At 52.8% G+C, this 26,632-nt stretch overlaps 1 protein-coding gene and 1 long non-coding RNA gene across 3 annotated transcripts in view; one reads left to right on the forward strand and one right to left on the reverse strand.

The window, feature by feature from the left end:
- Window positions 1–26,632, forward strand: part of MAPK8IP2 (mitogen-activated protein kinase 8 interacting protein 2) — a 174,757-nt gene that overhangs the window by 53,081 nt on the left and 95,044 nt on the right. The window contains exons 3-8 of one of the 2 annotated variants that reach the window (XM_075599235.1): window positions 15,498–15,743; window positions 21,456–21,528; window positions 22,052–23,902; window positions 24,327–24,402; window positions 25,099–25,122; window positions 26,405–26,574. In XM_075599235.1, the coding sequence (XP_075455350.1) occupies window positions 15,498–15,743; window positions 21,456–21,528; window positions 22,052–23,902; window positions 24,327–24,402; window positions 25,099–25,122; window positions 26,405–26,574 (2,440 nt within the window). The remainder of the gene's footprint in view (window positions 1–15,497; window positions 15,744–21,455; window positions 21,529–22,051; window positions 23,903–24,326; window positions 24,403–25,098; window positions 25,123–26,404; window positions 26,575–26,632) is intronic. The other variant, XM_075599236.1, reaches the window with a different exon arrangement.
- LOC142494784 (uncharacterized) overlaps window positions 2,622–26,632 on the reverse strand; it is a 130,015-nt gene continuing 106,004 nt past the window's right edge. Inside the window, exon 4 of the long non-coding RNA XR_012801583.1 lies at window positions 2,622–2,721. This is a non-coding gene — a long non-coding RNA (uncharacterized LOC142494784). The remainder of the gene's footprint in view (window positions 2,722–26,632) is intronic.

Genomic DNA, 26,632 nt, shown 5'->3' on the forward strand with positions numbered 1-26,632 from the left:
AAACGTACCCAGTACTGTTGCTGGGAGTCGCCCATAAACTATGAGGTATTTATCCTAAAATGGATACAAAAAACAGAAAGCACAATAAATAAGCATAATTTCACATTTCTCTGATACAGAACAAAATGAGCTTTACAAAAAATAAGATAAAAACCCAAAACAGACCTGTTTGATCCTGCAAACTCAGTCCAAAAATAAATACATTACAGAATCATTCTCTTTCCCCATACTATAACTAAGCTGCTTTTAAACATTTGTTTTTCTTTCTCAGCTTCTAGTTAACTTTTCATGTCTGGAACGTGGTGTTTGTACATTCCTTAAGCTGGAGGAGGGGGGCCAGCCCACTTGGCTGCTTTTAAACTTCCCTCTTTTTAGATGACTACTGTTCAAAAATCAGACAAGACCAGTGTATTTAAGAAAACAAACCGTTAGTTTCCTATTATAAGTTTGAACAGAGAAACCTTGATAACTAAAAAACAAAAACAAAACCACCTTGCAACCCGTCCTATAAAACAAAAATCTTATTGTTTTATTTACTATATATTTCTAATTCCTTATCTTTCTTACACACACACCCACACCCACACACACACACACACACACACACACACACACACACACACACACACACACACACACACACACACACACACACACACACACACACACACACACACACACACACACACACACACACGTTCTCTGAGTTTATCTTCCATCAACATTCATTCTACTTTCTACGGGCAATTAACAAAACTTCAAAAAAATTTAATCTCGTGGGCCAGGGTAAAACATAATAAAGCTTCCTTACTCCATAAGATCAGACTCTTTCTTTTGTTTAAATAAAAAATAAACATTTACTTTTTAAAACTTTGCATTCTAGATATACCTTGCTTTAGTCCTGACTCCTCTAAATCAGCACATAAAATTAAAATTTAAAACTTCCTTATATCCTACTTCATATTTTATTTGTGTCAATAGGTCATTTAAATATTGTAACACAGTATCTCCTACGCCCAGGAACAACAAAAATGTGCTACAGTAAAAAATACAAATTCATACAGTACTTGAGTCAGGGTGTAAAAGAATCTTTTTACAACTGCCAAATTTTACATTTTCTTTTAAAACATTACATTAACAAACTAACATACAATGCTTCCTAGGTTTATTTTAAATGCTACGGTCATGCCTTGTAAATGGCAGCAGGCTTAATACACTTTGACAAAGGGTTTAAACTTAAATGACCCTTTTACGAGAGATATATAAGTATTGCACTGTGTATTTTTGTCATATTGGAAGTAGCTTTTTGCATTTTAGTTTTTTTGTGGTATAGGTTTTTATTTTAACCCTTATTATTATTTCATTCAAAATCATTATGATCTGTTATTTATATTATTTGTTATTTTTATGATTAGTACTACACGTGACAATGTGAAGCGCTATGTACACCAATGGCGCTATATGAATAAAGACATACATACATACATACATACAGTACAATAACTATTAGAGTGACACACAAACACTTCACTCCATGACATGTATATTATTATGCCCTCAAACTAGTTACTATGAGCTTTCTAAGACAAAAACAAACAAAAAACATTTAAAGAGGATGTCCCCTTTTTCTTTTTCCATGCAGTATTAATGCATTCATTCCTTAGAAACTACTTTTACATTATTAAATTCAAGCCATTTCTTCCTAGGTTAATAATTAACTTCCATGTCTCACAGACATGCAACTCCTGAGACCTTTCAGTGAAAAAGGGTGAGGGAAGGGAGATGAGGAAAGGGGGATGAGGAAAAAGGGGGGTCCACTAATGCTGCAGCTATTTTCAAAACAGAGCCTGATGTTTCCCTTTCCTTCTTATTTAATATACTCTGCGCCACTAAATATCCATTTTTAAAACATTTTATTGCCATAAAGTACACACATAATTTCAAGAGACGTACCCTTCGCCGGCGACTGAGAATGTAGGTTCCCCATAATTCTCCTGTATTACACCGATCAACGCCAGTCGGTCGTGTATCAATAAGGTGCCCACCACTTAGTATAATATAAGTAGAATATAGAGTTAAGGACCTGTGATATTAACAAAAATAGTCACCTGTTGTTCCTTAACAAAATTTCTCTTTCCAAGTTTTCAGACGTTCTACCTTATAACTTCAGTATTATACTTTCCGGGCCCTCACTTGGCCCTGCCGTTTAGCGGCACACGGTATAATCTGACCTATCCCCGATCAACGCCAGTCGATCGGGTACCAATAAGGTGCCCCACCACTTGGTATAATATAAGTAGAATATAGAGTTAAGGAACAGTGGTATTAAAAATAGTTACCTGCTGTTCCTTAACAATAATTCTCTCCCCAAGTCTAGGAGACTTTCCACCTTATTAACTATTATACCTTCCGGACCCTGCCATTCAGCGGCACACGGTATAACCTGAGTTTATGGCAATAATATAAAACAACAATAACAATACCTGATCAGTATAATATTGATAAACTCACGTGGTACAGGGTGTCCCGTCACTCAGGTAGGTTGCCCATAAAGAACAAACTGTATACAGATTACTCAAACAATTAATCTAATGGCTTTTTCTGTTAAAAAGGATAAAGCCATACCTTATTCCAAGTGTGCACGTTTGAGTAATGTAGGCAGCTGCTCCGTCTGGGGTCTCCTGGTCCTGAGGTGTTGGGTCCCTATTCAAGGGGCGCCATCTGTGAAAGCGTAGAAATAAAATCAATGAGTCAAGGGTTCAAAGTATCAACGTGAGTTTATCTGCATCATGGTACAAGTGAGAGAAAAGAATTCAAAAATGAACTCATGCCTCTGAAAACATATTGCTTGGTATCACATTTTTATACATTTCAAAATGAGTAATACAACCCTTAAGGGGGCTGGCTTAGAGATAAAAAAAACAATATGATGACTTATACAAAAATACATATTGATACATAAATATGCTTCATATGCTATATTCTTATCCCTAATGTGGGCCCCTTAACCTTCTGACTTTAAGGAGTAACCCTGTTTAGCCCTCTGTGTGTACTGTATCTGTCAGATAACAGAACCTAAGGTCAGCAGAATTTTCTAAGGCAGGAAAAATCTCTTACGAATGCAATTTCAATTTCTTTCATGACTCGTAGGAATTACACAAGGGCCAGTTACATCTAGAAGTGATACTCTGCAGAATCAAACATTAACAAATCATACACAAATAAACAGATAAGCGTACATACAAGCAAACACTCAAAATGGCGGTTAGGCCAAAATGGAGGTGATGATAGTCTGTCTTCATATAGCCTGAGCCACACACATTAACTTAATCTTCACAAGTGTGTATATGTGTGTATGTAGTGAGTGATTATTTGTGTTTATGTGATAAGTGGGTATATGTGTGTGTGTATTTGTGTGTGTATGTGATGTGTGTGTGTGTGTGTGTGTGTGTATGTGATTAGTGTGTATATGTGTGTATGTGATTAGTGTGTATTTGTGTGTATGTGATGTGTGTGTATATGTGTGTATTTGATGAGTGTGTAGATGTATTTGTGATGTGTATATGTGATGTGTATATGTGATGTGTATATGTGATGTGTGTATGTAATGAGTGTGTATATCTGTGTATGTGATGAGTGTGTATGTGATGTGTGTGTGTGTGTATGTGATGTGTGTGTATATAATTTGTGTGTATGTGTGTATGTGATTAGTGTGTATATGTGTGTATGTGATGAGTGTGTATATGAGGGGATGCGATTAGTGTGTATATGTGTGTATGTGATTAGTGTGTGTGTATGTGATTAGTGTGTATGTAATGAGTGTGTGTATATGTGTGTATGTGATGAGTGTGCATTTGTGATGTGTGTATGTGGAAAGTGTGTATATGCGTATGTGATGAGTGTTTATATGTGTGTATGGGATGAGTGTGTATGTGATGTGTGTGTGTATATGTGTGTATGTGATGTGTGTATATGTGTTTATGTGATGTGTGTATACATGTGTAGGTGATGAGTGTGTATATATGTGTATGTGATGATTGTGTATGTAATGAGTGTGTATACGTGTGTAGGTGATGTGTGTATATGTGTGTATACAGTGGTGTGAAAAAGAAAGTACACCCTCTTTGAATTCTATGGTTTTACATATCAGGACATAATAACAATCATCTGTTCCTTAGCAGGTCTTAAAATTAGGTAAATACAACCTCAGATGAACAACAACACACGACATATTACACCGTGTCATGATTTATTTAACAAAAATAAAGCCAAAATGGAGAAGCCATGTGTGAAAAACTAAGTACACCTTATGATTCAATAGCTTGTAGAACCACCTTTAGCAGCAATAACTTGAAGTAATCGTTTTCTGTATGACTTTATCAGTCTCTCACATCGTTGTGGAGAAATTTTGACCCACTCTTCTTTACAATGTTGCTTCAGTTCATTGAGGTGTGTGGGCATTTGTTTATGCACAGCTCTCTTAAGGTCCAGCCACAGCATTTCAATCGGGTTGAGCTCTGGACTTTGACTGGGCCATTGCAACACCTTGATTATTTTCTTTTTCAGCCATTCTGTTGTAGATTTGCTGGTGTGCTTGGGATCATTGTCCTGATGCATGACCCAATTTTGGCCAAGCTTTAGCTGTCGGACAGATGGCCTCACATTTGACTCTAGAATACTTTGGTATACAGAGGAGTTCATGGTCAACTCAATGACTGCAAGGTTCCCAGGTCCTGTGGCTGCAAAACAAGCCCAAATCATCACCCCTCAACCACCCTGCTTGACAGTTGGTATGAGGTGTTTGTGCTGATATGCTGTGTTTGGTTTTCGCCAAACGTGGTGCTGTGCATTATGGTCAAACATCTCCACTTTGGTCTCCTCTGTCCAAAGGACATTGTTCCAGAAGTCTTGTGGTTTGTTCAGATGCAATTTTGCAAACCTAAGCTGTCCTGCCATGTTCTTTTTAGAGAGAAGAGTCTTTCTCCTGGCAACCCTTCCAAACAAACCATAATTGTTCAGTCTTTTTGTCATTGTACTGTCATGAACTTTAACATTTAACATGCTAACTGAGGCCTGTAGAGTCTGAGATGTAACTCTTGGGTATTTTGCAATTTCTCTGAGCATCGCACGGTCTGACCTTGGGGTGAATTTGCTGGGACGTCCACTCCTGGGAATATTGGCAACTGTCTCGAATGTTTTCCACTTTTGAATAATCTCTCTCACTGTATAATGATGGACTTTAAATTGTTTGGAAATGGCCTTTTAACCCTTCCCAGATTGATGGGCAGCAACAATTGCTTCTCTAAGATCATTGCTGATGTCTTTCCTCCTTGACATTGTGTTAACACACACCTGAATGCTCCAGACCAGCAAACTGCTAAATCTTCGGCGGGTGGTCACACTTGCTGATGATCAATTAATCAAGGGCATTTGATTAGTAGCACCTGTCTGCTACTAAGCATCTTAATTCCTATGGAAGCAGTAAGGGTGCACTTAGTTTTTCACACATGGCTTCTCCATTTTGGCTTTATTTTTGTTAAATAAATCATGACACGGTGTAATATGTCATGTGATGTTGTTCATCTGAGGTTGTATTTACCTAATTTTTAGACCTGCTAAGGAACAGATGATTGTTATTATGTCCTGATATGTAAAACCATAAAATTCAAGGAGGGTGTACTTTCTTTGTCACACCACTGTATGTGTTTATGTGATGAGTGTGTATATGTGTGTACAGGCAGTCCTCAGTTATCCAACGGAATCCGTTCTGGAAGTAGCGTTGGATAGTGAAACCGTTGTAAAGTGAGTCCCATGTTAATCAGTGGCGGTGAGCGTCAGATAACGCATTCAGGCGTCGGATAACGCATTCAGGCATTGAAAAATGGCCCGTAGGGTTGCATTGTAAAGCGTTAGATATGCCATTCGTTGTAAAGTGAAACGTTGGATAGCGAGGACTACCTGTATGTGATGAGTGTGTGTGATGTGTGTGTGTGTGTGTGTGATGAGTGTGTGTGTGATGAGTGTGTGTGTGATGAGTGTGTGAGTGTATGTGTCTGTGATGAGTGTGTGTGATGAGTGTGTGTGTGATGAGTGTGTGTGATGAGTGAGTGTGTGTGTGATGTGTGTGTGTGTGTGATGAGTGTGTGAGTGTATGTGATGAGTGTGAGTGTATGTAGTGAGTGTGAGTGTATGTGATGAGTGTGTGTATGTGATGAGTGTGTGTGTGTATGTGTGTGTGTACTGCACCGACACACTTTATTCGAGCAAATACCCGGTATGTACCTGGCAGATACCTGGAATGCGCCACTCCTAACCTCTGACAAGCCCCGTTGCATTTGCCTTCCCAGCCTGGGTTCATGCCTGGCTGATGGGCGGCTGATCTGTTAAATGATAATGATTAGGATTTAATAGGCTGCAATGCTTCGCGTGTCTACCAGATGGCATAAATTCATGAATTGTAATGCAGTTTATATATATATACTGTGCAGTATTGCAGCCAGCGGGAATAAAATGCTTCAATCCCTGCTTGGAAAATAACTCAATGTACTCGGGCAGAAAACAGTCACAAACCTCAATACACCCGGGTATACCCGAATTCGTGGGACTAGCCAAGCTCGAATAAAGTGTGTCGCCAGTGTATATGTGTAACTGTAATAGGGATTTCCATGTGACAGAGCTGAATCGGCACTATTGCAAGTTATAGAATAAGAGTCTTGTGGCCCTATTCTAGTAACCACGATAACCAACGTATCAAAGCTTTTGAGCTGTTCTCCCAAGGTCGCTATTCAGCATTTAATCGCGATTTCTGGTTCCTGGCCAAACACATCGTGCGGGAGCCGGCGAGAAACCCGAAAATCACAATTTTGATAAAATGGTGCAATTCTAGTAGCCGCGATAATCTTATCGGGGCTCTGGAATTGAGATTTTATCCTAGATTCTTCTCGCCAGCAAAAGCTGTGGTGCAGCTGGTGAGAAGGGCGGGGAGAGAGGGACTTGGTGAAAAAAATGCCTTTTTCCTGCCTGGGATTGATGCCGTGGTCTTCGGAGCTGATACACATTAATACCCGCACCGGAGACCCCCACATTAATACCAGCTCCGAGGACCCCCGCTTTAATATCAGCTCCGGGGACCCCTGCATTAATACCAGCACCGGAGACCCCCGGCATCAATCCCATGCAGGAAAAATACATTTACAGGAAGCTTCATTACCTTAGCCGCTAACCACTAAGGCAATGAAGGGGTTAACTATCAGTGTCCGGTTTATTGTGGGTAGCGGGGGTGGGTGAAGGTGGTATTTGGCCCTTGGTGGGTGTTTAGGCCTTGTGGGGGAGTTGCAGGAGGAGTTAACCAGTTAATACCGCTAAGGTAATGAAGGGGTTAACCCTCCTGCTACCTACCCGGTAGACATAAACACCCACGCGGGCCAAATACCACCTTCACCCACCCCGCTACGCACAATAAACATTAAAACACAATACAAACAATACTAAACAATACACCCATTCATTGCCAGTGTGGTTACCTATGTCCTTAATGGGAGCAAAGATACCCCCAATGGCAAGGAATGGGCACCCCCTCTACCCCCAACAACCATAACATTACTGTACAGTAATGGGCAAAATTACTATTATCCAGATATGGATAATAGTGCATTTGCCCATTCAAAATAAAACAATATACAGCAGCATAAAGAAAATAAAACTTCTACTTACCCCTGCCAGGATGAAGGGCATCCTCATCATCATCTTCTGCGTCCATATCCTACGTTGGCAGGAACTCAACAAGAAACAATACAATCTAATGGCCCCTAACCCTCTTAATCACATTAGCGATTAGTAACCGCTATGGTAATTAAGGGGTTAACCCCTCTCCCTCGCTACCCCACCAGGAGGCCTAACTACCCACCCTGGCACAAGTACCCCCACCCTCTACCCATTGATTGGCACAGTGGTACATCATGCCCATATAGTATGGGCATGATAAGCCACTATAGCAGTCAATGGGCAACCTAAAAAAAACAACATTCCCAATAAAACACAACAATAAAAGAAATGTAACCCCTAACAAGCTTAACAATTAAATGAAACGCCTAAACAATCCGAAAATGTAAATAAAAAAAGCCCTACAAATACATAACAATTAACTCAAAACAATAAACAGAAATGGAAAACATAACCATTAATTCAAAACAAGCATTTGCCAAACAAATCATTGCCCGCCACTGTATTTATCTATACCCTAAAGGGGCACAGATAAATACATTAGCAGTCAATGGGCAAGCAAAAACTCTCTCTGCAGCCCGCAGCCAGATCGCACAGGGAGAGGCGTCTCTCTCTGCAGCCCGCAGCCAGATCGCACAGGGAGAGGCATCTCTCTGCAGCCCACAGCTAGATCGCACAGGGAGAGGCGTCTTTCTCTGCAGCCCGCAGCCAGATCGCACAGGGAGAGGCGTCTCTCTGTGCAGCCCGCAGCCAGACCACACAGGGAGAGGTGTCTCTCTGCAGCCCACAGCGAGATCGCACAGGGAGAGGCGTCTCTCTCTGCAGCCCGCAGCCAGATCGCACAGGGAGAGGCATCTCTCTCTGCAGCCCGCAGCCTGATCGCACAGGGAGAGGCGTCTCTCTGCAGCCCACAGCTAGATCGCACAGGGAGAGGCGTCTCTCTCTGCAGCTCGCAGCCAGATCGCACAGGGAGAGGCGTCTCTCTCTGCAGCCCGCAGCCAGATCGCACAGGGAGAGGCGTCTCTCTCTGCAGCCCGCAGCCAGATCGCACAGGGAGAGGCATCTCTCTGCAGCCCACAGCTAGATCGCACAGGGAGAGGCGTCTCTCTCTGCAGCCCGCAGCCAGATCGCACAGGGAGAGGCGTCTCTCTCTGCAGCCCGCAGCCAGATCGCACAGGGAGAGGCGTCTCTCTGTGCAGCCCGCAGCCAGACCACACAGGGAGAGGTGTCTCTCTGCAGCCCACAGCTAGATCGCACAGGGAGAGGCGTCTCTCTCTGCAGCCCGCAGCCAGATCGCACAGGGAGAGGCGTCTCTCTCTGCAGCCCGCAGCCAGATCGCACAGGGAGAGGCGTCTCTCTGCAGCTCACAGCCAGATCGCACAGGGAGAGGCGTCTCTGCAGCCCACAGCCAGATCGCACAGGGAGAGGTGTCTCTCTCTGCAGCCCGCAGCCAGATCGCACAGGGAGAGGCATCTCTCTGCAGCCCACAGCTAGATCGCACAGGGAGAGGTGTCTCTCTCTAGCTCGCAGCCAGATCGCACAGGGAGAGGCGTCTCTCTGCAGCCCGCAGCCAGATCGCACAGGGAGAGGCGTCTCTCTGCAGCCCACAGCTAGATCGCACAGGGAGAGGCGTCTCTCTCTGCAGCCCGCAGCCAGATCGCACAGGGAGAGGCGTCTCTCTGTGCAGCCCGCAGCCAGACCACACAGGGAGAGGTGTCTCTCTGCAGCCCACAGCTACATCGCACAGGGAGAGGCGTCTCTCTCTGCAGCCCGCAGCCAGATCGCACAGGGAGAGGCGTCTCTCTCTGCAGCCCGCAGCTAGATCGCACAGGGAGAGGCGTCTCTCTGCAGCCCACAGCTAGATCACACAGGGAGAGGCGTCTCTCTCTGCAGCCCGCAGCCAGATCGCACAGGGAGAGGCGTCTCTCTCTGCAGCCCACAGCTAGATCGCACAGGGAGAGGTGTCTCTCTCTAGATCGCAGCCAGATCGCACAGGGAGAGGCGTCTCTCTGCAGCCCACAGCCAGATCGCACAGGGAGAGGCATCTCTCTGCAGCCCACAGCTAGATCGCACAGGGAGAGGCGTCTCTCTGCAGCCCACAGCTAGATCGCACAGGGAGAGGCGTCTCTCTGCAGCCCACAGCTAGATCGCACAGGGAGAGGCGTCTCTCTGCAGCCCACAGCTAGATCGCACAGGGAGAGGTGTCTCTCTCTGCAGCTCGCAGCCAGATCGCACAGGGAGAGGCATCTCTCTGCAGCCCACAGCTAGATCGCACAGGGAGAGGCGTCTCTCTCTGCAGCCCGCAGCCAGCTCGCACAGGGAGAGGCGTCTCTCTGCAGCCCACAGCTAGATCGCACAGGGAGAGGCGTCTCTCTGCAGCCCACAGCCAGATCGCACAGGGAGAGGTGTCTCTCTCTGCAGCCCGCAGCCAGATCGCACGGGGAGAGGCGTCTCTCTGCAGCTCGCAGCTAGATCGCACAGGGAGAGGCGTCTCTCTCTGCAGCTCGCAGCCAGATCGCACAGGGAGAGGCGTCTCTCTCTGCAGCCCGCAGCCAGATCGCACAGGGAGAGGCGTCTCTCTCTGCAGCCCACAGCCAGATCGCACAGGGAGAGGCGTCTCTCTCTGCAGCCTGCAGCCAGATCGCACAGGGAGAGGCGTCTCTCTCTGCAGCTCGCAGCCAGATCGCACAGGGAGAGGTGTCTCTCTCTGCAGCCCGCAGCCAGATCGCACAGGGAGAGGCGTCTCTCTCTGCAGCTCGCAGCCAGATCGCACAGGGAGAGGTGTCTCTCTGTGCAGCCCGCAGCCAGAACGCACGGGGAGTGGCGTCTCTCTGTGCAGCCCACAGCCAGATCGCACAGGGAGAGGCGTATCTCTGCAGCCCGCAGCCAGATCGCACAGGGAGAGGCGTCTCTCTGCAGCCCACAGCTAGATCGCACAGGGAGAGGCGTCTCTCTGCAGCCCACAGCTAGATCGCACAGGGAGAGGCGTCTCTCTGCAGCCCACAGCTAGATCGCACAGGGAGAGGCGTCTCTCTGCAGCCCACAGCTAGATCGCACAGGGAGAGGTGTCTCTCTCTGCAGCTCGCAGCCAGATCGCACAGGGAGAGGCATCTCTCTGCAGCCCACAGCTAGATCGCACAGGGAGAGGCGTCTCTCTCTGCAGCCCGCAGCCAGCTCGCACAGGGAGAGGCGTCTCTCTGCAGCCCACAGCTAGATCGCACAGGGAGAGGCGTCTCTCTGCAGCCCACAGCCAGATCGCACAGGGAGAGGTGTCTCTCTCTGCAGCCCGCAGCCAGATCGCACGGGGAGAGGCGTCTCTCTGCAGCTCGCAGCTAGATCGCACAGGGAGAGGCGTCTCTCTCTGCAGCTCGCAGCCAGATCGCACAGGGAGAGGCGTCTCTCTCTGCAGCCCGCAGCCAGATCGCACAGGGAGAGGCGTCTCTCTCTGCAGCCCACAGCCAGATCGCACAGGGAGAGGCGTCTCTCTCTGCAGCCTGCAGCCAGATCGCACTGGGAGAGGCGTCTCTCTCTGCAGCTCGCAGCCAGATCGCACAGGGAGAGGTGTCTCTCTCTGCAGCCCGCAGCCAGATCGCACAGGGAGAGGCGTCTCTCTCTGCAGCTCGCAGCCAGATCGCACAGGGAGAGGTGTCTCTCTGTGCAGCCCGCAGCCAGATCGCACGGGGAGTGGCGTCTCTCTGTGCAGCCCACAGCCAGATCGCACAGGGAGAGGCGTATCTCTGCAGCCCGCAGCCAGATCGCACAGGGAGAGGCGTCTCTCTGCAGCCCGCAGCCAGATCTCACAAGGAGAGGCGTCTCTCTGCAGCCCGCAGCCAGATCGCACAGGGAGAGGCATCTCTCTCTGCAGCCCGCAGTCAGATCGCACAGGGAGAGGCATCTCTCTCTGCAGCCCGCAGCCAGATCGCACAGGGAGAGGCGTCTCTCAGTGCAGCTCGCAGCCTGATCGCACAGGGAGAGGCATCTCTCTCTGCAGCTCGCAGCCTGATCGCACAGGGAGAGGTGTCTCTCTCTGCAGCCCGCAACCAGATCGCACAGGGAGAGGCGTCTCTCTCTGCAGCCCGCAGCCAGATCGCACAGGGAGAGGCGTCTCTCTCTGCAGCCCACAGCCAGATCGCAAGGGGAGAGGCGTCTCTCTGCTGCCCACAGCCAGATCGCACAGGGAGAGGTGTCTCTCTCTGCAGCCCGCAGCTAGATCGCACAGGGAGAGGCGTCTCTCTGTGCAGCCCACAGCCAGATCGCACAGGGAGAGGTGTCTCTCTCTGCAGCCCGCAGCTAGATCGCACAGGGAGAGGCGTCTCTCTGTGCAGCCCGCAGCCAGATCACACAGGGAGAGGCGTCTCTCTGCAGCCCACAGCCAGATCGCACAGGGAGATGCGTCTCTCTCTGCAGCCCACAGCCAGATCGCACAGGGAGAGGCGTCTCTCTCTGCAGCCCGCAGCTAGATCGCACAGGGAGAGGCGTCTCTCTGCAGCCCACAGCTAGATCACACAGGGAGAGGCGTCTCTCTCTGCAGCCCGCAGCCAGATCGCACAGGGAGAGGCGTCTCTCTCTGCAGCCCACAGCTAGATCGCACAGGGAGAGGTGTCTCTCTCTAGATCGCAGCCAGATCGCACAGGGAGAGGCGTCTCTCTGCAGCCCACAGCCAGATCGCACAGGGAGAGGCATCTCTCTGCAGCCCACAGCTAGATCGCACAGGGAGAGGCGTCTCTCTGCAGCCCACAGCTAGATCGCACAGGGAGAGGCGTCTCTCTGCAGCCCACAGCTAGATCGCACAGGGAGAGGCGTCTCTCTGCAGCCCACAGCTAGATCGCACAGGGAGAGGTGTCTCTCTCTGCAGCTCGCAGCCAGATCGCACAGGGAGAGGCATCTCTCTGCAGCCCACAGCTAGATCGCACAGGGAGAGGCGTCTCTCTCTGCAGCCCGCAGCCAGCTCGCACAGGGAGAGGCGTCTCTCTGCAGCCCACAGCTAGATCGCACAGGGAGAGGCGTCTCTCTGCAGCCCACAGCCAGATCGCACAGGGAGAGGTGTCTCTCTCTGCAGCCCGCAGCCAGATCGCACGGGGAGAGGCGTCTCTCTGCAGCTCGCAGCTAGATCGCACAGGGAGAGGCGTCTCTCTCTGCAGCTCGCAGCCAGATCGCACAGGGAGAGGCGTCTCTCTCTGCAGCCCGCAGCCAGATCGCACAGGGAGAGGCGTCTCTCTCTGCAGCCCACAGCCAGATCGCACAGGGAGAGGCGTCTCTCTCTGCAGCCTGCAGCCAGATCGCACAGGGAGAGGCGTCTCTCTCTGCAGCTCGCAGCCAGATCGCACAGGGAGAGGTGTCTCTCTCTGCAGCCCGCAGCCAGATCGCACAGGGAGAGGCGTCTCTCTCTGCAGCTCGCAGCCAGATCGCACAGGGAGAGGTGTCTCTCTGTGCAGCCCGCAGCCAGATCGCACGGGGAGTGGCGTCTCTCTGTGCAGCCCACAGCCAGATCGCACAGGGAGAGGCGTCTCTCTGCAGCCCGCAGCCAGATCGCACAGGGAGAGGCATCTCTCTCTGCAGCCCGCAGTCAGATCGCACAGGGAGAGGCATCTCTCTCTGCAGCCCGCAGCCAGATCGCACAGGGAGAGGCGTCTCTCAGTGCAGCTCGCAGCCTGATCGAACAGGGAGAGGCATCTCTCTCTGCAGCTCGCAGCCTGATCGCACAGGGAGAGGCGTCTCTCTCTGCAGCCCGCAACCAGATCGCACAGGGAGAGGCGTCTCTCTCTGCAGCCCGCAGCCAGATCGCACAAGGAGAGGCGTCTCTCTCTGCAGCCCACAGCCAGATCGCAAGGGGAGAGGCGTCTCTCTGCTGCCCACAGCCAGATCGCACAGGGAGAGGTGTCTCTCTCTGCAGCCCGCAGCTAGATCGCACAGGGAGAGGCGTCTCTCTGTGCAGCCCACAGCCAGATCGCACAGGGAGAGGTGTCTCTCTCTGCAGCCCGCAGCTAGATCGCACAGGGAGAGGCGTCTCTCTGTGCAGCCCGCAGCCAGATCACACAGGGAGAGGCGTCTCTCTGCAGCCCACAGCCAGATCGCACAGGGAGATGCGTCTCTCTCTGCAGCCCACAGCCAGATCGCACAGGGAGAGGCGTCTCTCTCTGCAGCCCGCAGCTAGATCGCACAGGGAGAGGCGTCTCTCTGCAGCCCACAGCTAGATCACACAGGGAGAGGCGTCTCTCTCTGCAGCCCGCAGCCAGATCGCACAAGGAGAGGCGTCTCTCTGTGCAGCCCACAGCTAGATCACACAGGGAGAGGCGTCTCTCTCTGCAGCCCGCAGCCAGATCGCACAGGGAGAGGTGTCTCTCTCTGCAGCCCGCAGCTAGATCGCACAGGGAGAGGCGTCTCTCTGCAGCCCACAGCTAGATCGCACAGGGAGAGGCGTCTCTCTGCAGCCTGCAGCCAGATCGCACAGGGAGAGGCGTCTCTCTCTGCAGCCCGCAGCCAGATCGCACAGGGAGAGGCGTCTCTCTCTGCAGCCCGCAGCCAGATCGCACAGGGAGAGGCGTCTCAGCTTTGGATGCTCTGATCCATCCCACGCTCTCTGTGTGACTGTCTCTTTCTCTCTCTCAGGGCTGTCTCAGCTTTGGACGCTCTGATCCATCCCGCGCTCTCTGTTTGACTCTCTCTCTCTCTCTCTCTCTCTCTCTCTCTCTCTCTCTCTCTCAGGACGGTCTCAGCTTTGGATGCTCGGATCCATCCCGCACTCTCTGTGTGACTGTCTCTCTCTCTCTCTCTCAGGGCGGTCTCAGCTTTGGACGCTCTGATCCATCCCGCGCTCTCTGTTTGACTGTCTCTCTCTCTCTCTCTCTCTCAGGACGGTCTCAGCTTTGGATGCTCTGATCCATCACGCGCTCTCTGTGTGACTGTCTCTCTCTCTCTCAGGACGGTCTCAGCTTTGGATGTTCTGATCCATCCCGCGCTCTCTGTGTGACTGTCTCTCTCTCTTTCTTTCTCTCTCAGGACAGTCTCAGCTTTGGACGCTCCGATCCATCTCGTGCTCTCTGTGTGACTGTCTCTTTCTCTCTCTCTCAGGACAGTCTCAGCTTTGGATGCTCGGATCCATCCCGCGTTCGCTGTGTGACTGTCTCTCTCTCTCTCTCTCTCTCTCTCAGGACGGTCTCAGCTTTGGACGCTCCGATCCATCTCGTGCTCTCTGTGTGACTGTCTCTTTCTCTCTCTCTCAGGACGGTCTCAGCTTTGGACGCTCTGATCCATCCCGCGCTCTCTGTGTGACTGTCTCTCTCTCTCTCAGGACGGTCTCAGCTTTGGACGTTCTGATCCATCCCGCGCTCTCTGTGTGACTGTCTCTCTCTCTCTCAGGACGGTCTCAGCTTTGGACGTTCTGATCCATCCCGCGCTCTCTGTGTGACTGTCTCTCTTTCTTTCTCTCTCAGGACAGTCTCAGCTTTGGACGCTCCGATCCATCCCGCGTTCGCTGTGTGACTGTCTCTCTCTCTCTCTCTCTCAGGACAGTCTCAGCTTTGGACGCTCCGATCCATCTCGTGCTCTCTGTGTGACTGTCTCTCTCTCTCTCTCTCTCAGGACGGTCTCAGCTTTGGACGCTCTGATCCATCCCGCGCTCTCTGTGTGACTGTCTCTCTCTCTCTCTCTCTCTCTCTCTCAGGACGGTCTCAGCTTTGGACGCTCCGATCCATCCCGCGCTCTCTGTGTGACTGTCTCTCTCTCTCTCTCTCTCTCTCTCTCTCTCTCTCTCTCTCTCTCTCTCTCTCTCTCAGGACGGTCTCAGCTTTGGACGCTCCGATCCATCCCGCGCTCTCTGCAGCTTCCAGGAGGATTTCCAGGAGTTTGAGATGATTGATGAAGAGGAAGACGAGGAGGAAGAGGAAGAGGAAGTGCTTCCCACCGAAGAGAACAGGAAGCATCAGCAAGCCCCGCCCTCTCCAAGCCCCTCCCCCCTACCTCCCGAGGACACCCTGAAAAATAGACCCAGCACCCTGAGACTAATGACTCCCCGAACCCAGGTGAGTAACAGGTTATGGGGGGGGGGGGGGGGGGCAGGTTCAGGAGTATCAGGTTACAGGGGAGGGGCCAGGGCAGGAGTATCAGGTTACAGGGGAGGGGCCAGGGCAGGAGTATCAGGTTACAGGGGAGGGGCCAGGGCAGGAATTTCAGGTTATGGGGGAGGGGCCAGGGCAGGAGTATCAGGTTACAGGGGAGGGGCCAGGGCAGGAATTTCAGGTTATGGGGGAGGGGCCAGGACAGGAGTACCAGGTTATGGGGGAGGGGCCAGGGCAGGAGTATCAGGTTATGGGGGAGGGGCCAGGGCAGGAGTATCAGGTTATGGGGGAGGGGCCAGGGCAGGAGTATCAGGTTATGGGGGAGGGGCCAGGGCAGGAGTATCAGGTTATGGGGGAGGGGCCAGGGCAGGAGTATCAGGTTACAGGGGAGGGGCCAGGGCAGGAATTTCAGGGTATGGGGGAGGGGCCAGGGCAGGAGTATCAGGTTATGGGGGAGGGGCCAGGGCAGGAGTATCAGGTTATGGGGGAGGGGCCAGGGCAGGAGTATCAGGTTACAGGGGAGGGGCCAGGGCAGGAGTATCAGGGTATGGGGAGGGGCCAGGGCAGGAGTATCAGGTTATGGGGGAGGGGCCAGGGCAGGAGTACCAGGTTATGGGGGAGGGGCCAGGGCAGGAGTATCAGGGTATGGGGAGGGGCCAGGGCAGGAGTATCAGGTTACAGGGGAGGGGCCAGGGCAGGAGTATCAGGTTACAGGGGAGGGGCCAGGGCAGGAGTATCAGGTTACAGGGGAGGGGCCAGGGCAGGAGTATCAGGGTATGGGGAGGGGCCAGGGCAGGAGTATCAGGTTATGGGGGAGGGGCCAGGGCAGGAGTATCAGGGTATGGGGAGGGGCCAGGGCAGGAGTATCAGGTTACAGGGGAGGGGCCAGGGCAGGAGTACCAGGTTATGGGGGAGGGGCCAGGGCAGGAGTATCAGGTTACAGGGGAGGGGCCAGGGCAGGAATTTCAGGGTATGGGGGAGGGGCCAGGGCAGGAGTACCAGGTTATGGGGGAGGGGCCAGGGCAGGAGTATCAGGTTACAGGGGAGGGGCCAGGACAGGAATTTCAGGGTATGGGGGAGGGGCCAGGGCAGGAGTACCAGGTTATGGGGGAGGGGCCAGGGCAGGAGTACCAGGTTATGGGGGAGGGGCCAGGGCAGGAATTTCAGGTTATGGGGGAGGGGCCAGGGCAGGAGTATCAGGTTACAGGGGAGGGGCCAGGGCAGGAGTATCAGGTTATGGGGGAGGGGCCAGGGCAGGAGTATCAGGTTATGGGGGAGGGGCCAGGGCAGGAGTATCAGGTTTCAGGGGAGGGGCCAGGGCAGGAGTATCAGGTTATGGGGGAGGGGCCAGGGCAGGAGTACCAGGTTATGGGGGAGGGGACAGGGCAGGAGTATCAGGTTATGGGGGAGGGGCCAGGGCAGGAATTTCAGGTTATGGGGGAGGGGCCAGGGCAGGAGTACCAGGTTATGGGGGAGGGGCCAGGGCAGGAGTATCAGGATATGGGGAGGGGCCAGGGCAGGAGTATCAGGTTACAGGGGAGGGGCCAGGGCAGGAATTTCAGGGTATGGGGGAGGGGCCAGGGCAGGAGTATCAGGTTACAGGGGAGGGGCCAGGGCAGGAGTACGAGGTTATGGGGGAGGGGCCAGGGCAGGAGTACGAGGTTATGGGGGAGGGGCCAGGGCAGGAGTATCAGGTTATGGGGGAGGGGCCAGGGCAGGAGTATCAGGTTATGGGGGAGGGGCCAGGGCAGGAGTACGAGGTTATGGGGGAGGGGCCAGGGCAGGAGTATCAGGTTATGGGGGAGGGGCCAGGGCAGGAGTATCAGGTTATGGGGGAGGGGCCAGGGCAGGAGTATCAGGTTATGGGGGAGGGGCCAGGGCAGGAGTACGAGGTTATGGGGGAGGGGCCAGGGCAGGAGTACGAGGTTATGGGGGAGGGGCCAGGGCAGGAGTATCAGGTTATGGGGGAGGGGCCAGGGCAGGAGTATCAGGTTATGGGGGAGGGGCCAGGGCAGGAGTACGAGGTTATGGGGGAGGGGCCAGGGCAGGAGTATCAGGTTATGGGGGAGGGGCCAGGGCAGGAGTATCAGGTTATGGGGGAGGGGCCAGGGCAGGAGTATCAGGTTATGGGGGAGGGGCCAGGGCAGGAGTATCAGGTTACAGGGGAGGGGCCAGGGCAGGAGTATCAGGTTATGGGGGAGGGGCCAGGGCAGGAGTATCAGGTTATGGGGGAGGGGCCAGGGCAGGAGTATCAGATTATGGGGGAGGGGCCAGGGCAGGAGTATCAGGTTATGGGGGAGGGGCCAGGGCAGGAATATCAGGGTATGGGGGAGGGGCCAGGGCAGGAGTATCAGGTTATGGGGGAGGAGCCAGGGCAGGAATTTCAGGTTATGGGGGAGGGGCCAGGGCAGGAGTATCAGGTTATGGGGGAGGGGCCAGGACAGGAGTACCAGGTTATGGGGGAGGGGCCAGGGCAGGAGTATCAGATTATGGGGGAGGGGCCAGGGCAGGAGTATCAGGTTATGGGGGAGGGGCCAGGGCAGGAATATCAGGGTATGGGGGAGGGGCCAGGGCAGGAGTATTAGGTTATAGGGGAGGGGCCAGGGCAGGAGTATCAGGTTATGGGGAGGGGCCAGGGCAGGAGTATTAGGTTATGGGGGAGGGGCCAGGACAGGAGTATCAGGTTACAGGGGAGGGGCCAGGACAGGAGTATCAGGTTATGGGGGAGGGGCCAGGGCAGGAGTATCAGGTTATGGGGGAGGGGCCAGGGCAGGAATTTCAGGGTATGGGGGAGGGGCCAGGGCAGGAGTATCAGGTTATTAGGGAGGGGCCAGGGCAGGAGTATCAGGTTACGGGGGAGGGGCCAGGGCAGGAATTTCAGGGTATGGGGGAGGGGCCAGGGCAGGAGTATCAGGTTATGGGGGAGGGGCCAGGGCAGGAGTATCAGGTTATGGGGGAGGGGCCAGGGCAGGAGTATCAGGTTACGGGGGAGGGGCCAGGGCAGGAGTATCAGGTTACGGGGGAGGGGCCAGGGCAGGAGTATCAGGTTATGGGGGAGGGGCCAGGGCAGGAGTATCAGGTTATGGGGGAGGGGCCAGGGCAGGAGTATCAGGTTATGGGGGAGGAGCCAGGGCAGGAGTATCAGGTTATGGGGGAGGGGCCAGGACAGGAGTACCAGGTTATGGGGGAGGGGCCAGGGCAGGAGTATCAGGTTATGGGGGAGGGGCCAGGACAGGAGTATTAGGTTATGGGGGAGGGGCCAGGGCAGGAGTATCAGGTTATGAGGAAGGGGCGAGGACAGGAGTATCAGGTTATGGGGGAGGGGCCAGGGCAGGAGTATCAGGATATGGGGAGGGGCCAGGGCAGGAGTATCAGGTTATGGGGGAGGGGCCAGGGCAGGAGTATCAGGATATGGGGAGGGGCCAGGGCAGGAGTATCAGGTTATGGGGGAGGGGCCAGGGCAGGAGTATCAGGATATGGGGAGGGGCCAGGGCAGGAGTATCAGGTTATGGGGGAGGGGCCAGGGCAGGAATATCAGGGTATGGGGAGGGGCCAGGGCAGGAGTATCAGGTTATGGGGGAGGGGCCAGGGCAGGAGTATCAGGTTACAGGGGAGGGGCCAGGGCAGGAGTATCAGGTTACAGGGGAGGGGCCAGGGCAGGAGTATCAGGTTATGGGGGAGGGGCCAGGGCAGGAGTATCAGGTTATGGGGGAGGGGCCAGGGCAGGAGTATCAGGTTATGGGGGAGGGGCCAGGGCAGGAGTATCAGGTTACAGGGGAGGGGCCAGGGCAGGAGTATCAGGTTATGGGGGAGGGGCCAGGGCAGGAGTATCAGGTTACAGGGGAGGGGCCAGGGCAGGAGTATCAGATTATGGGGGAGGGGCCAGGGCAGGAGTATCAGATTATGGGGGAGGGGCCAGGGCAGGAGTACCAGGTTATGGGGGAGGGGCCAGGGCAGGAGTATCAGATTATGGGGGAGGGGCCAGGGCAGGAGTATCAGGTTATGGGGGAGGGGCCAGGGCAGGAATATCAGGGTATGGGGAGGGGCCAGAGCAGGAGTATCAGGTTATGGGGGAGGGGCCAGGGCAGGAGTATTAGGTTATGGGGGAGGGGCCAGGGCAGGAGTATCAGGTTATGAGGAAGGGGCCAGGACAGGAGTATCAGGTTATGGGGGAGGGGCCAGGGCAGGAGTATCAGGTTATGAGGAAGGGGCCAGGACAGGAGTATCAGGTTATGGGGAGGGGCCAGGGCAGGAGTATTAGGTTATGAGGAAGGGGCCAGGACAGGAGTATCAGATTATGGGGGAGGGGCCAGGGCAGGAGTATCAGGTTATGGGGGAGGGGCCAGGGCAGGAGTATCAGATTATGGGGAGGGGCCAGGGCAGGAGTATCAGATTATGGGGGAGGGGCCAGGGCAGGAGTATCAGGTTATGGGGGAGGGGCCAGGGCAGGAATATCAGGATATGGGGAGGGGCCAGGGCAGGAGTATTAGGTTATGGGGGAGAGGCCAGGACAGGAGTATCAGGATATGGGGAGGGGCCAGGACAGGAGTATCAGGTTATGAGGAAGGGGCCAGGACAGGAGTATTAGGTTATGGGGGAGGGGCCAGGGCAGGAATATCAGGATATGGGGAGGGGCCAGGACAGGAGTATCAGGTTATGGGGAGGGGCCAGGGCAGGAGTATTAGGTTATGGGGGAGAGGCCAGGACAGGAGTATCAGGTTATGAGGAAGGGGCCAGGACAGGAGTATCAGGTTATGAGGAAGGGGCCAGGACAGGAGTATCAGGTTATGGGGAGGGGCCAGGACAGGAGTATCAGGTTATTAGGGAGGGGCCAGGACAGGAGTATCAGGTTATGGGGAGGGGCCAGGACAGGAGTATCAGGTTATTAGGGAGGGGCCAGGACAGGAGTATCAGGTAGTATAAAAGGAGTCATCCTAATGTAGTCCCCTTTCCCCGTGTCTAAGGGAGCTATGTGTGCTGTTGATTACCTGTGTGGCTTACAGGAGGCCTAAGCCTCCGCCGCTGGGATCCTGGGGTGGTCTCAGTCCTCGGTCCCCCCTACAACACAACACCAGGCAAGGCACACAAGGCTATTGACACACCATGCTCCACCCCGGTGGAATCCCCAAAGTACTGGGGTGCCCTGGGCACCTAGCCTATATCTAGCCCAGTCCAGAGGAGCACTTCTCCCTGGACCGTATCTCACCCCTTGCTGTCCTGCTTCCGACTGGCGTGGTCTCCTCAGTGCGCCAAATGTATCTATCTCTCTCTGTGCTGATCCGTGAGCCCTATTGGCTGCAAAGGCCCATGTGATGAGCAACCCCATGGGCTTCTGGGATGTGTTGTCCCTTGCGGAGCATGCCTAATGGCTGCCACAACTCTCTGCACACTGCGCATGCGCGAGACTTCTAGCGCGCAGGTGTAACTATCCAAGATGGCGACGCCCTGCATATCAGGACCGCCGCAAATTTCCGGCGACTTGCTCACCACGCTACCTCTACTCCAGCATTCCCTACTCCTATCCGGGTTCACCCGCAGATCCCCACCCCATGGACCGGGAGGTATGGGGACATGCCTACACTAATATGGTATTGGGGTGCACAGATTATATAGCGGTGGTATTGGGGAGCACAGATTATATGGGATTGTTTTGAGATAATCTCTTCTGATTTGCAGGACACACTTAACAACAACGGTGGATTCATTTCTCAAAGAGACAGCTGGGTGGACACTGAGAGACATGACACTGGTGAGAGTGAATCAGATCTATGAGGAGATTAAGAAATTCAAACGGCAGGATATCTATCTGTCTCTTTATTCATGGATTCGTGTCTTTTCTCCTGGTTAGATGTCAATTTTTCCATGGGTGGCAGTCCCTTTTTTTGTGTGGATGTCTACTATTTTCAGAGATGAGTCCCTTTTCTCCTGAGTGATTCTTTCTTTCCTCATGGGTGGATGTCTCTTTTCTTCTGAGTGAATGTCTCCTTTACGAGTGGATGTCTCTTCCTTGGTCTTAGTTCAATGTCCCTTTCCTCCTAGTTTTGTGTCTCTTTTCTCTTGGTCAGATATCTCTTTCCTCATGGTTGGATGTCACTACTCACCTGTCGACATATTTTTTGACTTGGTTTGATGTTTCTTTCTAACTGGGTGTAATTATCTTTTCCTATTGGTGTAATTATCTTTTCCTATGGGTGTAATTATCTTTTCCTATAGGTGGATATATATGACTTTCTCCGTTATATCTAACCTAACACCCTTTCTTTATTCTGCAGAGTTGGTGTCCTATCCCCAAACCACTCACACAGAGCTGGACACTCACAGAGGTCCGGAGAGTGGCCACACACTGACAGAGCTGGAGATCCTGGAGGGTAGCGATTTGCCAAGACTCCCCACTGGCCTCCACCAATCCGGTCATGGGGGGCCATGGCTGGGAGACACAGAGCTCAGGGTCTCCTCTCTCCCCCAAGAACACCACGAGGAGCTGATTCCGGAGAGGGGAGGCAGCACACGGGGACACCCCCCTGACTCCTCCAATGAAACCACCTCCCCCTCCTCAGACCCTGGGATTGAGGCAGACTTGACCAGTCGTGGTCGCTTTATGCCTTCCGGGCGGCGCAGCGAGGACCTCAGTTCCCCCTGCTCTGATTCAGACGTTGAGGGGGAGATTGAGGCAGCCTTTGCCTGTGAGGCTGGTAGGCTGGTGGGGAACATGATCTCCTCCATTTCAGAGACAGAGCTAGACCTGAGCAGTGAATCCAGCAGTGGAAGATCCTCCCATCTTACCAACTCTATCGAAGAGGCAAGTTCCCCCTCCTCCGACCCAGAGCCAGACCCCATAGGAGAGGGAGGCCGTCTGGGCATAAAGGACTCTATCCTGCTGGACAAAGAAGAAAAGAATGGCCCAGAAGGGGTAGAACCCGAGAATAAATACAGCGCCTGGAGTCAAGAGGAGGAAGCTCTGCCTCGGGAGGAATTAGACCACCATACAGAGCGCAGTCTGGAGAGCATACGACGGTCCTTTTACCTGCCCGTTGGGCCCAAACTGATACCAGAGACTGATGTGAACAGCGAATATGATTCAGACTCAGAGTCGGAGGCCGATCTCAGTGAGGATACTGACTCCCCCTGGCTCCTCAGCAACCTGGTGAACAAGATGATTTCGGAGGGCTCGTACCCGATTAACTGTCCAGATGAATGTTTTCAGCGGCAAACCAGCCCGTCCTGCGACACCCTCTCTCCCACCTCTGAGCTAGATGCTGACACCATCGAGCCAGAACTGGCAGCTGAGCTTACAAGCTCCAAGGAACCTCCCCGGGAGCTGGACCTAGTGCAGCATAGCATCGAGTTGGTCGATATGGAGACCCTCCAGAATTCCCTGGGCTCCCCAGATAGAGAGGACAATGGCCCCAGGCTTTACCTCCAGCATGACTTGTATGACACAGTCACGCCAATATTTGAAGGACTACCCCTGCAGCTGGAGGGCTTATCCCACACAGCCAATAGCCACCCCCAGACCTCTTTGCACAAGGCTGAGCAGATGCCATGGCCAAGATCAGAGGAAGTTCTGCAACAGCTGGCAGTGGGCTGGGACATCGACCGTGACCTGGACTCTGGCATCCTTGAGGACAATGACCTCTGTGATGACCTATGCCAGGACCTGGGCCACAGTCAACCTGCCCTGGATGTTTCCACAGCAAAAACCAACCGTGGCTTTAACCTGGAGTATCACAGGGAGGATGATGATGAGATCCCATATTACAGGAACCTGAAGAACTCCCCATACCAGAGCTGCATGGAGGAGGAACCCTTCTTGGATCCCCCCACAGCAGAGCCACGCCTGTTGGATGAATCCCTGGCCTATGACTCGATGAAGTACACACTGGTGGTGGATGAGCATACACAGCTGGAGCTGGTCAGTCTGCAGAGGTGCACATCCATCCTGAGCGATGGCAGTGACCTCCTTAGGGCTTGTGACCCATGCGACCTGGAGGAGGACGACTTTGGGGAGGAGGTGGAGGCCCATGAGCAGGAGTCCTCCTCAGGGGACTCGTCCCCAGAACCCAACATGCCTTTCTCCAAAAAGTTTCTCAATGTCTTCGTAAATAGCACATCACGATCATCAAGTAAGTAGCCAGCTCATACTAACTGGATAAAGGGGGATCCCACAAGGGGGTTTCTAATCACCAAAGGAGGAGTATAATCATGTGACCTACTGACCTAGAGAGTTGCATGCCTATGTGACATTGCTGACCATATGAATTCAGTGTCCATCTGAGGAGACATCCTACTGACCATGAGAGGAGTATTCTGATTGTGTGATCTACTGATCATGTGACTTCACTGACCATGAGACCTCATTGACCATGTGATTGTACTCAATATGTGACCTTCATTACAGGAGTTTCTATGTTGCACATTATCTGAGATGTGTTGTGTGTCACCTAAGGTTTCTCCTGAGACATAGTGTGTGTCACTATCACCTGTGGTGTGTTCTGTATCACCTGAATCAATGTGCCACTAGAGCTGTGTATTGTGTGTCTCCTTCAGGCACTGAGTCCTTTGGGCTGTTCTCCTGTGTGCTGAATGGGGAGGAGCGAGAGCAGACACACAGAGCTGTGTTTAGGTGAGGGGACAATGTTACATGGGGGTTTGAGCAGAAGCACATCAGCTGCATAGTTAAATAGTTACATAGTAGATGAGGTTGAAAAAAGACGTACGTCCATCAAGTTCAACCTATGCTAAATTTAGACAACAGATACTTTTTCCTATATCTATACTTACTTATTGATCCAGAGGAAGGCAAACAAAAAACCCATTAAGGGGAAAAATTAATTCCTTCCTGACTCCAAGAATTGGCAATCAGATTAATCCCTGGATCAACATCCTTCCCATGTATACTTATTTGGTATATCCCTGTATACCTTTCCCATCTAAAAAGATGTCCAACCTTTTTTTTGAACAAATCTATTGTATCTGCCATCACAGTCTCCATGGGTAATGAATTCCTCATTTTAACTGCCCTTACTGTAAAGAACCCTTTCCTTTGTAGCTGGTGAAATCTCCTTTCCTCCAACCTTAAGGGATGGCCCCGAGTCCTTTGTACTGCACGTGGGATGAATAGTTCGTTTGAAAGCTCCTTGTATTGTCCCCGAATATATTTGTATATAGTTATCATATCCCCTCTTAGATGCTTCTTTTCTAATGTAAATAAATCCAATTTAGCTAGCCTTTCCTCAAAAGTTAGATTGTCCATCCCCTTTATTAATTTGATGGCTCTTCTCTGCATAAAAAGATCTACTGTATCTCTGTGTTACCGCAGGTGCCCACTATGCTGTCACTACAGGTCCTCTCCTTCCAGTATCACTCTGGTCATCTTTTCTTTCTGTGTCAGCCTTTGTCCCCCTCCTCCATGTGTTACTCCCGGTCACCTCATTCCTGTGTCACCCCAGGTCCATGTGCTACTCTGGGTCCCCTACTCCATGTGTTACTCCAGGTCCCCTCATTCCTGTGTCACCCCAGGTCTCCTCCTCCATGTGTTACTCCAGGTCCCCCCATCCCTGTGTCACCCCAGGTCTCCTCCTCCCTGTGTTACTCCAGGTCCCCCCATCCCTGTGTCACCCCAGGTCTCCTCCTCCATGTGTTACTCCAGGTCCCCTACTCCATGTGTTGCTCCAGGTCCCCTCATTCCTGTGTCACCCCATGTCTCCTCCTCCATGTGTTTCTCCAGGTCCCCTCATTCCTGTGTCACCCCAGGTCTCCTCCTCCATGTGTTACTCCAGGTCCCCCCCATACCTGTCACCCCAGGTCTCCTCCTCCATGTGTTACTCCAGGTCCCCCCATCCCTGTGTCACCCCAGGTCTCCTCCTCCATGTGTTACTCCAGGTCCCCCCATCCCTGTGTCACCCCAGGTCTCCTCCTCCATGTGTTACTCCAGGTCCCCCCATCCCTGTGTCACCCCATGTCTCCTCCTCCATGTGTTTCTCCAGGTCCCCTCATTCCTGTGTCACCCCAGGTCTCCTCCTCCATGTGTTACTCCAGGTCCCCCCCATCCCTGTCACCCCTGGTCTCCTCCTCCATGTGTTACTCCAGGTCCCCCCATCCCTGTGTCACCCCAGGTCTCCTCCTCCATGTGTTACTCCAGGTCCCCCCATCCCTGTGTCACCCCAGGTCTCCTCCTCCATGTGTTACTCCAGGTCCCCTCATTCCGGTGTCACCCCAGGTCTCCTCAATCCTATGTTACGACAGGCCCTTTCTTTCGTAGTGTCATAGCAGGTTCTCTCCTTCCTATATCACCACTTACCCTCTACTATGCATCACCATTGGTCCCTTTCATAGTGCCCTCTGTCTCCCAGGTCCCCACCTCCCTATCCCTGTCATCAACCACCATGAGTCTCCTTTTTGTCATTATGGATTCCTTGCTTTCTGTCACCATAGGAGCCATCTGGTCAGCCTCTTCCTGTAGAGATGTCCCTTTCTGCCTCTATCACTACAGTTCCCCTCCTCTCTGTGTCTTCACTACTCCTTTGGGTAGTTACCCCAGCCCCCTCCTCTCTGTGTCTTCACTACTCCTTTGGGTAGTTACCCCAGCCCCCTCCTCTCTGCGTCATTGTGCTCCCTCCTTGCAGGTTCATCCCGCGTCACGAGGATGAGCTGGAGCTGGACGTTGATGACCCTCTGCTGGTGGAGTGTGAGGACGGCTCATGGTGTCGCGGTTACAACATGAGGACAGGCGAGCGAGGAATTTTCCCCTCCTTCTACGCCCATGAGGTTATCTGTCCGGTGAAAGAGACGGCTGGTGAGCAGATTGGCCGGAGCAGACACCACTGAAAACGAATTAGGGCCTCATGCAGTAA

Source organism: Ascaphus truei, chromosome 5 (genome assembly GCF_040206685.1).
Source record: "Ascaphus truei isolate aAscTru1 chromosome 5, aAscTru1.hap1, whole genome shotgun sequence".
NCBI classification, from domain to species: domain Eukaryota; kingdom Metazoa; phylum Chordata; class Amphibia; order Anura; family Ascaphidae; genus Ascaphus; species Ascaphus truei.